At 33.4% G+C, this 12,439-nt stretch overlaps 1 protein-coding gene and 1 pseudogene across 1 annotated transcript; both read right to left on the bottom strand.

Moving 5' to 3' along the window:
• Positions 1-2,425: 2,425 nt before the first annotated feature.
• On the bottom strand, positions 2,426-3,338 carry LOC107505956 (annotated as a pseudogene).
• Positions 3,339-10,029: 6,691 nt separating this feature from the next.
• On the bottom strand, positions 10,030-10,965 carry LOC118613697 (olfactory receptor 6C3). Its single transcript, XM_036236939.1, has one exon. The coding sequence runs from the start codon at positions 10,963-10,965 to the stop codon at positions 10,030-10,032; it is 936 nt and encodes a 311-aa protein (XP_036092832.1).
• Positions 10,966-12,439: the final 1,474 nt, after the last annotated feature.

Below are 12,439 nucleotides of genomic sequence, written 5' to 3' on the forward strand. Positions count from 1 at the left end.
CCTCTCTCTCCCCTCCTACCCTCTGGTAACCACTAGTCCATAGTCCATGTCTATGAGTCTCTGTTTGTCCTGTTCCTTTGTTGCTTTTAGGTTTATATCCCACATATAAGTGATAGCATGTGATTTTCTACTTTATCAGTCTGGCTTATTTTGCTTAGCATGATTATCTTGAGATCCATCCATGTAATCACAAATGGCAATATTTCACCTCTTCTTAAGGCTGAGTAATATTCCATTGTATATATGTACCACTGCTTCTTTAACCAACCATCTATCAAAGGACACTTTGGTTGCTTCCATGTCCTGGCCACTGTGAATAGTGCTGCTATGAACATTGATGTGCAAATATTATGGATATGATTTTTCAAGACTTTGGGGTAAATACCCAGTAGAGGGATTGCTGGATCATGTGATAGATCAATTCTTACGTTTTTGAGAAACCTCCATACTGTTTTCCATGTGGCTGTACCAATTTGCAGTCCCACCAGCAGTGTATGAAGATTCCTTTTCTTCACATCCTCTCCAGCATTTGTTATTACTTGTCCTGTTGAGTATTGTCATTCTAACAGGTGTGAGATGGTATCTCATTGTGGTTTTGATTTGCATTTCCCTAATAACTAGCTTCTTTTCATATGTTTTGTTGGCCATTTGTATGTCCTCTGGGGAGAAGTATCTGTTCAGATCTTCTGCCAATTTTTGATTGGGTCATTTTTGTTGTTGTTGTTATTGAGTCGTATGAGTTCTTTGTATATTTTGGATATTAGGTCCTTATCAAAGGCATTGCTTGCAAATATATTTTCCCATTCAGATGGTTGTCTTTTGACCTAGTTGACATTTTCTTTTGCTGAGCAGAAGCTTTTTAGTTTGATGTAGTCCCATTCATTTATTTTTGCTTTAATATCTCTTGCCTTTGAAGTCAAATTCATAAAATCCTTTTAAAGTCCAAAGTCCTTGAGTTTCGTTTCTGTTTTCTTCTATGGATTTTGTTGTTTCAGGTCTTACATTCAGGTCCTTAATCCATTTCGAGTTAATTTTGGTGTGTGGTGATAGACAAGAGTCTAGTTTCATTCTTTTGCATGTGCCTTTCCAGTTTTCCCAGCATCATTTATTGGACAGGCTTTCCTTTCTCCACTGTAGGATTTTGGCTTTTTTGCCAAAAATTGTTTGCCCATGTAAATATAGGTTTACTTATGGACTTTTGATTCAGATCCACTGGTCTATGAGTCTGTTTTCCTGCCAATACCATGCTGTTTTGATTACTGTCACTTTGTAATATAATTTGAAGTCAGGCAGAGTGATGCCCTCCAGCCTCATTCTTTTTTCTCAGGATGGCTTTGTCAGTTCAGAGTCTTTGTGCTTCCATACAAAACTGATGATTTTTTGTCCTATTTTTTTCAAAAATGCTGATGGGATTTTGGTGAGGATTGCTCATTATAAAAATTGGGTTATTTGATTTTTTGTTATTGATTTATTAGAATTTCATATGTATGAGATGTTAATCCCTTGTCACATACAGGGTTTGTAAATATTTTTTCCCATTCTGTAGATTATCTCTTCATCTTGCTGATTGCTTTGCAGAAGCTTTTCAGTTTGATGCAATCTCCCCTGTCTGATTTTGATTTTGTTATCTGTGCTTTCGGTATCATATTTAAAAAATTATTACTCAGACTAATGTCAAGAAGTTTTCCCTATAGTTTCTTCTAGCAGTTTTATAGTTTCAGGTCTTACATTTAAGTCTTTACTTCACTTTTTAGTTGATTTTTGTATATCATATGATAAGGTTCAATTTCATTTCTGTACATGGTATCTTTTCCCAAAACCATTCATTAAAGACACTATCCTGCCCCAATTGTGTATTCTTGGCTTTCTTGTTAAAGATCTGTGGACTTATTTCTTGGTTTTTCATTTGGTTCATTGTTCTGTATGTCTGCCTGTATGTCAGTACCATAATGTTTTGATAATTGTAAATTTGTAATATATTTAAAAATCATGCTAAGTGAAATAAGCAGACTGAAAAAGTAGAAAATCACATGATATCACATATATGTGGGATAAAAAACTAAAAGCAAAAAATGAACAGGACAAAAAAACAGACTCTGGGACATGGACAATGGACTAGTGGTTATCATAGGGTAGGTGGTGGGGGAGGAGAGGAGAGGTAGACGGGGTAAAGGGGTCAAATATGGGGCGATAGGGGGAGGATGAAGTGGGTAAAGGGAATCAAATATATGAAAGAAACTGGACTTTAGGTGGTAATCACACAATAGAATTTATACATGTCAAATTATAATGTATACCTGAAAATTATATAATTGTATTAACCAATGTTACCCCAATAAACTTAATAAAAAAAATTGTAAACGGAAATAAACTCTTCGAGAAATCTAAAAAAAAAAAAAAGAGTTTTGTTCTTTTAACAGTACTTTCATTTACTAGAGAATGTAAGTAAATGGATGGTATTATTAAAGGCTTGCTTCACTTGCTGGTTCCTCAAGGTGTATATAGATGGATTCATCATAGAAGCGATGGAGGTTTTCAGAATGGCTACTCCTTTGGTCAATGATGCCTTTTCTTTTGCTGAAGGGTTGGTATACATGAATATACAGCTTCTGTAAGAGATGGAAAGGACAATCATGTGAGAAGAGCATGTATAAAATGCCTTTTTCCTCTGACTGGCAGAAGGCAGTTTCAAAATTGCCCTAATGATGAACATGTAGGATAGAATTGTTAATGCCCAAGCGAAAAGGAGAATCGCTGTTGCAGAGTAAAAACCAATCACTTCTAGGAGCCAGGTGTCTGAGCAAGATACTTTCAAGAGGGTGAAATAGTCATAAGCAAAGAGATCAATGACATTGGAGCCACAGTAATCTAACTGGAGAAAAAGAACTGGTGGGAAGATATTTTAAGAATCCTGCCAGCCAAGCACAAAAGACAAGCGGCATGTAGACTCTTTTGTTCCTGATGGTTGTGTAATGCAGGGGTTTGCATATGGCCACATAGCGATCATAGGACATGGCGGTTAGAAGATAAAATTCAGTTATCTCCATGAAAATGGAGAAAAACGATTGAGCTGTACAATTATTGTACGAAATAGTTTTGTCTCTGGTGGTAATTGTGCCCAGAAATCTTGAAATACAGACAGTTGTAAAGGATATTTCTAAAATAGAGAAGTTCCTGAGGAAGAAATACATAGGTGGGAATACCTTGGTGATGATGGTCAAATTTCCAGTGACACTTAATACATACGTAATAATTAAAAAAAGAAAAATCACAATCTGAAGCTCTGGGTCATCCGATGGTCCTAGAAGAATGAATTCTGTGGGTACTGTGTTTTTCATTGCCGATTCTTTTTCTTCCCCTTTAGAACAGAAAATATATGTTCCCCCTTCAGAACATAAAAAACCAGAATTGAAGCTAGAGTATAAAATTTAAAAAATATTCCTCATGAATAATCTATGAAATTCAAAAACACATATCTTCCCCTTTAGTACCCTTTTTGACTTCTATTCAACCTTGCATTAAAGTAATGAATAGTACCTGAAATTAAATATTTATCTTTTTTTTCTTTGAAAATACACAGATCATGGAGTAAAAAAAAAATCTGCGCTAACATTTAGAGAGAAGCTATTTCTTCTATAGTTCTTTAAAATTAAGTTTCTGATTATTCTTTAAAAGATTTAGCTCCTTTTATTAAAAATGTGAAAATATGTATATTTTTTCCTTTTTGAATATTATAAAAAACAGTCTAGATTGAGGGTAACCTAAATACAGAATTTGAAAGCTTACAGAGATTATTCCGGCCTGCCTTCACATTTTATATTTGGCACACATAATTTAGAAAACTTTTACAAAGTTAAACAACTAGTCAACACAGTAATCCTCTTATTTTAGAACACACATGCTTATCCATGGGAATGTTTTGTTGGCATTCTCTACTACGTTATTCTCTTACGTGTTGGGTTGATGCTATCACCCTCCTCACATCACTTTTCCCCCTTTTCTGATAAAAAGGCCAGACAAACAAGAAAGGTAAATTTCTGTTATTGAAGTAAATAATTGCCTAGAAACATTTTAATTCATACAATGCACAATTCATTCTTTTGTTTATAATATTGCTATAGCAGAGGAGCAAGTAGATGGCCAATATTATATTTATTGAGAAAGAGATATTCTTTCTAATAGGGGATGTCTTATTATAATCCTATCTTATAATAGAATACCATTAAATTTAGAAAACAGTAAGCGAACAATCCAAGACTTTCTTCTGGGTTCCTATTTTAGGGCTCCATTAATAAATAGTCTCTTCGGTAGTAAACAATTATTTAACTTTTGGTGTCGAAAGGAATGTAAATCTACAAAAATCTATACAAATAATACCTTAAAACATTCAAATAAAATGTAGAATAACAAATTTACTTACTTCCTGGTTCTTCTTGATGATTTAGCCATAAATTTAATCATACGTTTTGCTTAAATGTTTACGTAATTTCAGAGCTAGTGAATTGAATTAGTAAGTTATTCGATTTCTATTGTACTATCAAAACAAGTGTGGTGATTTAATTTTTTCATGGCTCTCAGGGATCATAGTTCTCTTTGTCGGTAGATTAGTAATATGTGACCCACAATATCTTTCATTCCAAGTGTTGTAAAATTTTTGGAACAATTTATAATTAAACTCATTTCTGCTTTTCGTCTCTCACCCAAGCTCCGTGTACAAGCTCAGTTACATCTGGGAGACCAGTAAAGTACTCTTTCATTTGCCCTCTTTTCATATAATATAAAACATTTATTAATCATTTTTTTGTTTTTATGCAAAAATTTTAAATGAATATTTTGTAATTCTATGATTTATACGTCTATAAAGATCTAAGTAATGCTTTCATTAAGCATGAGAGATTTCTATTTTCCCGCAAATGCTGCTTTGAAAAATAGAAATTAGAATGTCCTGTATATGTACCATACAATGGAACTGGACTTATTTTATCTGTGTCTTTCTTCTTGGCTCAGGGGAATTCATTAAGTAAACAGAGTGACAGGGAGAGACATCATTAAAAAATATGGTCAAATCACTTTTATAAATATTGATAAAATATTAAAAAGACAAAATAATTGAGGTAATGAGACAAATATATAAAGAAGGTGCGATATTGAGTATGTGAAAGTTTGATTTAGAATTTGACTCTCCTATGATTGTACAAGGAATCCATACTTTTCTCCCAGAAATTCTGGACTTAACCTCAAGAGGGTTCACGTGCTAATAATATCCCTTGAATTTTGGCAAACTAGCGGAGTTCTCTGCCATACTAGAATCAAATGTAGAAAACCCTGCTTTGGATTTCTGGTATGACTTGATTGACTTCTGATATGGACAACATAATAAAGTCTGATGAGGAATTTTTTTCCGATATTGACCCTTTTGATTCAGAGAAAGCTTTCCCGTGGCCCATGGCTAATATCACAACAATATTTGCTATGAGTTATTTTTATTGCTTTGGACTACTTTCCTTCACTATATCTTTTACTTTTATTAGATCCTGACGTTAAATTTCTTTGCCAATATTTGTGAATATGACACCTTCTCACTGTGAGACTATTTACGGACCAAGAAAATAAATATTTGGAAATCAGGCTTTAGATCTTTTAACTTATTTTCCTATTCTTTTGTAATGAGAGGTAAAAGTTTTATTACAAGAAGAATATAATTCTCATATACTATATATACTTGTAAGTGTAATATGATCCTTACATTTCATAATTTATCCTTAATTTCTTAATATTTATAAATATGGATATAAGTCATGTATGCATTTAATGTCAGGAGTGAAGATTTTTTTTTTAATGGGATTTAAACATGAGAGTATTTGAAAGTGGGACAGAAGAAAGATAAAGGGGAAAGGATGAACAAACTACTAGTTAATACATAGGGTGATACATAAACATTGAGATGTGTTGATTCATAATTCAAGCACATTAAAATAAGCATTAAAAGTATTTATTCAATATATTTTAGTAGAAATAGTGTAACTGATATTCCACTTATGAAATTCTATTCACTTGCCTTTTCTTGTATTCTAAAAGTGATTCTATTCATACTTTGTATCTTAAGCTCCGTAATAATATATGTAGCAATATATATTTTTTTGATTACCAAGCATTGACTACACATTTAAATTATCTCATTTTCCCCCCAAAGAGACAACAAAAACCCTTCAAAGTGAGTATTTTTATTATTCAGATAAAGAGTTAAAGCAGAAAGAAGTTAGTTAAGTATCTTGTCTTCACCACATATGTATTTGTTAGCAATCTTTATTGATTGTCTTTGAGGAAAAGGAAGGAAGTTTCATTTGAAAAATCCTATTAGACCTTTTTTTCATATGCTTTCTCAGCCTCCTAGATGTTGACTTGCCTGTCTCTCTTTCTTCCTTGATCATTCTCTTGCTCTCTCACTTTCTACCTTTATTTTTTTATTCCTAGTTCTTAACGACTCTCTAGCTTTTTTTCTGGGCCTCCTAATAATTTACTTTAATATTTAGGCTGATTTATTACACTCCTATCCACAAGCTAGTAGGACCTCTGCTTTTTAATAATGTCTCCAATTACCTCTAAAGTAGTATGAGGTTGATGAGTGACTATGTTTTTTTTATCCTCAAATTTATTGGAGTGACATTGGCTAATATAATAATATAGGTTTCAAGTGTATAGCTCAATAATATATCATCTGTATATTGCATTGTGTTCACCAGGCAAAGTCAAACCTCCTTCTGGAGTGACTACGTTTTAAGCCAATGAAACACATAATTCAGCCACCAAGTTTTACATTCCTTAGAGAGTGTACGAAGAATTTCAATTATAAATAGTATATTACTGTCTCATGTTCAAAATCCAAAACAGAGTTTATTAAATTGCAGTGGTTAAAGGATCCAACTAAATCAGGCAAACATCACAATATTATTAACTATATTCCCCTTCACTTTTTTTACCCATTCCCCCAAACCCTTCTCTCTGGTGGCCATCCTCTTTGGTCTCCGTTTCGAAGAGTCTTTTGTTTTGCTTCGTTGTTTAAGATTCTACATATAAGCGAAACCATATGGTATTTGTCTTTCTCCGCCTGGTTTATTTCACTTAGCACTAATCCCCTCTAGGTCCATCCATGCTGTTGCGAACGGCAAGATTTCATTCTTTTTTTCATTGCTTCATAATATTCCATTATATGCCACATCTTTTTTATCCATTCTTCTATACAAGAACACCTAGGCTGCGTCCATATTTTGACTACTGTAAATAATGTTGCAATAAACGTAGGAGTAAATATATCTTTTCGAATGAGTGTTTTCGTTTTCCTTGGATAAATACCCAGAGTGGATTTACTGAATCATATGGTATATTTATTTTTAGTTTTTTGAGGAATCGCCATACTGTTTTCCACAGTGGCTGCACCAATTTGCAGTCCTACCAACAGTACACAAAGGTTCCCTTTTCCCCACATCCTCGGCAATGCATGTTGTTTGCTGACTTTTTGATAATAGCCATTCTGACGGGTGTAAGATGGTATCTCCTTTTGGTTTTGAATTTGACTTCCGTGGTGATTAGTGATGTTGAGCATCTTCATAATGGAATATTATGAAGCAATAATCTTTGAGAACCGGATATTTCTCCAGTTCTCAAATGTTATTTTTAGCAAGAAATGGTACACAGAGCCCAAAATCTGGATGCTTTATGGGCTTCTTGCTATTGAGTTATCATTATACCTTGGAACTGTTATGGACTAGAGAAAGAAAATACATTTAAAAAATAATAGTGTCACATTGACGTTTCTTGTTCTAGTCCAGTAACAGAATTTTCCCACTTCTTCTCTTATAGCACATTTATATCTCTTTTTCTCCACAGCACAAACCTAACTCCAGCAACAGTCTGCTAACCTATCAACTACTCAGTTCTGCACACACAGTTCTGCAACACGCAGGAATTGTTATACTCCTATTATTATGAACACACCCTACCAAATAAAGTTCAATTTTTTTTTGTGGTGTCTGTCCTACTGATAGCTAATTGTCAAAATATTATCTTGCAAAATTACATGTATCAATTCTTTGTTCTTCCCCCTACATGGTTCTCAATTTGTTTTAAAATTATGTTTACTTATGCTTTCAATTTTAGGGTTTTTTTCCTTCATTCTTCCTCATTTAATTCTGTCTTTGGAATATGTGAAACAATGAGGATATTTCAAAAGTTAAAACTACCTAAACAGGTATCGTCAGAAATGGATCACTTATATTTTTTACTACTTTGATCTTTCTCTTCATGCCTGATTGCATATTTTAATTATAGAATTTTATGTTATACTTTAATATTGCTGTGGTTAGTCCTTTCATATTGCCCTTTTCTCAAGATTTCTCAATCATTACTGCATGCTTGTCTTTCCCTGTGAAATTTTAGTACTGGTTTTAGTATTAGTGTTGTTCTGCTTAGGCCAAATGACCAAGGAATTCTAATGCAATTTAAAGCATCAAAAACAAGTAAGAATGCTATATGGCACTTCTTTTTTGCCACAAGCGGCGATTCATGGCACAAACTGTGTTTAGGGGGCAACCTATTGCAGATATACATTTGCCTTTTGAACAATACTTCCTAGGTTGCTACTGGGACCTAGCAGAGATTAAAAGCAAAACCAAAGGACATCATTTGACCATGAGATTGGACCTTCCTGAATGAGTGTTATTGGACCCCCTGAGCTATAATGCTGTTGAGTAGTAGCAGCAATCTGTCATCAAAGGGAGATAGTACTTAGGAGATCAGACGTGAGCAGGTCCAAAAGGCACAAGTACAGCTAATGAACGGATGACAGCCCAGAGGTCCCTCCCTCAGGAGAAAAAGAAAAGAGAGGAGCATGTGTCCAACATTTGGGTTTTTCAGGTGCTGTCTGAGGACTGGTGTCTGTCTAGCTCATCTTTGAGCTTTTATGGGACCCAGCATACTCTAGATGCCTGGAGGCTGCTGGTATGCTGTTGCTTCCAGGATCTAGTTACAGCAGACAGAAACAGAGAGAGCAAGAGATTACAACGTTTATCTTTAACACACAGGTCTGAGGTGCTACGTCCTCAGAAAAGGTTTGAGAGGTCCCCAGAATCTCTAGGGGGACTGACTAGTGATGGGCTTTACTTTACAAAGCCAGTTTTAAAAAGACTGGTAGAAGTAGTTGTTTTCTCAAATGGGTAGATATCAACACAGAGTTACAAGGAACATAAAGAAACAGAAAAGTGACCCATTCAAAGACAGAAAATAAATCTCCTTTAAACAGATCTTTAAAAAATAAAAGATACACGAACCCCTAACCAATAACAGCTTTCATAAAGACGCTCAATAAGTTCAGGACAGCACCATGTGTTTTAATTTTATTGCACCTGTTCTGAATTTTTAAAAATATAAACATTTTCTAAAAAATGTAGAGAACATGAAAATTCTACACATAATGCTTACTGTCAGGCTCAATGTTTATCTTGAAAATACGTACTAGGTTTCACAAAGTAAAAAGCTCTACATTTAAAGTTAACTGCACTCATACATATTGCCTCATAGAACTGTATTTGTATTTAATATACAATAATAAAAAACATATAGATCCTTTAAACATAAAGGAATTATCAATGTCATCCTGAAAATACACAAAAAATTACATACTAATTTTTAAACTCTACACTTGATATACAATGTAATATTATTATATGCACCTTTTTAGAAACTTAGAGTAACAGAAGTATACTATAGAGTGTATCTCAAATATATACCTTTATCTTCCAAAAAATTTTTTAGGAAAAATAAGCTTTACTATCTTTTAAAATAAGTCAATTAAGCGTGTATTGAAGAAACTTGGGTATGGAATTGGAAGAAAGGGGAAACAACTAAATTAACAATAATTTCGCATATAAAGAGACTATAAAGAACGAGCATACTTACAAAGAAGGTCAGGAATATCAAGGTTTTACTTAATTGCTCTTTTAGGGTGCCCTTTATTTTTGACATAATTAAAATTCACTTATTTGTAGAAAATACTACTTTACGGACCATGTCTTTGAAGGCTTGTTTTACTTGCTGGTTTCTCAGGGTGTAAATAAAGGGGTTCAACATGGGGGCAACAGAGGTATTGAGGATAGCTACCCCTTTGGTCAATGATGCCTTTTCTTTTGCAGAGGGATTAGCATACATGAATATACAGCTTCCATAAGAAATGGAAATGACAATCATATGAGAGGAACAAGTGGAGAAAGCCTTTTTTCTCTGACTGGCAGATGGAATTCTCAAAATAGTCCTGATAATGTACATATAAGATAAAATCACTAATGCCAAAGTGAATAGCAAAGTAGTCAAAGCAAAGTAAAAACCAATTACTTCTAGGAGCCATGTATCTGAGCAAGATAGTTGTAAAAGGGGAAAATAGTCACAAGCAAAGTGATCAATGACATTGGAAGCACAGTAATCCAGCTGAAGGAGAAGCATAAGGGGTGGGAAAATGGTCAGAAACCCTCCCAGCCATGCACACAGCACAAGGAGGGTGCAGAGTTTCCTGCTCATGATGGTTGTATAATGAAGGGGTTTGCAGATGGCAACATAGCGGTCATAGGACATGGCGGTTAGAATGTAAAATTCAGTCACCCCCATAAAAATGAAGAAAAATAGCTGGGCTGCACAGTTATTATAGGAAATAGTCTTATCTCTGGTGATAATTGCTCCTAGAAATCTGGGGATACATACAGTTGTAAATGAGATTTCTAAGAAAGAGAAGTTCCGGAGGAAGAAATACATAGGCGTCTGTAGATGGGAGTCCACCAAGGTTAGGGTGATGATAGTCAGGTTCCCAGTGACACTTAATATATATGTGATAAATAAAAAGAGGAAAATCACAATCTGAAAGGAAGGATCATCAGAAAGACCTAGGAGGACAAACTCTGTGATTACTGTGTGGTTCATTTCTCTCTCTCTCCCTCTCTCTCTACATATATATATATATATATAGCTTTAAAGATATATAAGTGGAAAAAGTATTAAAGAGAGATGAAAGATAGAATTCATCATGATCAATATTATCATCACTGATACAATTCTAAAACATTTTCTATAATCCATGCCAATATTATTTTATTTTGATTATCTTTTTTTGCATTTCTTAATACATATTTTTGAGTCCTGCTTTATTTCCTAGTTCTCTTATTTTACATCTAGCAGAAGTCGAGAAATCTTCATGCAATAAACCATATCATTGCGAGATAGTAAATACAATTAATATGTCTTGCTTTGTCCAGTTTATGCAAATCTTAAATTTTTGTCGAAACAATCATATGAAGTATGCATTTTCCTTTCTTTTCTGTCATGTATTTATTAGAGGTTATTGTCACCTAAAAACAGAAATGAATGACCTTAATTCCATCAAAAAGTAAAAGTGAAATTTAGAAGACTAAAGTAACAATCCATTATATTTTTTATGATATAAGAAATGAATTAATAATTTTCTTAAGAAATAAAAAAGAATTTTTATTTTTAATTATTTTATTTATTAAATTATCATTAATATTTATATTTATAGGTGTGATTATCAGGATAACATAGACAATTCTATACATATTATTTAGTAATATACATATATGATTGACAGAAAAATAACCTAATTATTTTAACAAAGAGAACATATTCACCTACTCATTGTTTTTTCTTATAGTTCCATCAAAATCATTAATGCTTGAAATCTTTCGACAGGCTAGACATCTCTATATAGAAACATTGTTACTTTTGAGCTTAAAGGAACATGCAGTATTTATCTACCTATTTTTAATTTTGCACTGAAGCACAAATTGGAAAAGTAATTACTTGCCTCAGATCATAGCTGTCATCCAGTGCATTTTCCACTTGAACATCTTTTTTTTTTTTCTGTTATTAAACTTTATGAAAAAAATATTTGATTCCCTTGTTATTCTGCCACACGTTTATCTTTTGCACAGGACCGCTGATCGATAAGAACATTTTAGAAGTGTATAAGCAAACGTCTCTCACTTGTCCTGTTCTCTGCTGTGCTGGTTATACTATGCTGTAGATTTGGTTTACTAAAATTGTGATAGTCACCTTCTTCATATTTTCGATAGTTAAATTCATACTGTGAATGATAGAATGTAAAATCATTGCTTCTCTGCCAGACACTAGCAAATTCACAATAATCAAATTAGATTTTATTTTTTCTCTATTTTGTGATGGCTCAAGAGAAATCGTTCAGGAGCTAGAAATGGAATGTCAGAAACCTTAAGATGTAGAAATATACTCTAGTCCTCTTCAATAATGTTGATCCGGAAGTTTAAGAAAATAATATTTAGAGAGAAGTGAGATGCATGTGATAACATTGGGTATTATGATTACAGATTCTTAAACGAGGATCTGGCTTCCCTCTGGTTGAACT

Source organism: Rousettus aegyptiacus, unplaced genomic scaffold (assembly GCF_014176215.1).
Source record: "Rousettus aegyptiacus isolate mRouAeg1 unplaced genomic scaffold, mRouAeg1.p scaffold_m13_p_2, whole genome shotgun sequence".
In the NCBI taxonomy this organism is placed as follows: Eukaryota; Metazoa; Chordata; class Mammalia; order Chiroptera; family Pteropodidae; genus Rousettus; species Rousettus aegyptiacus.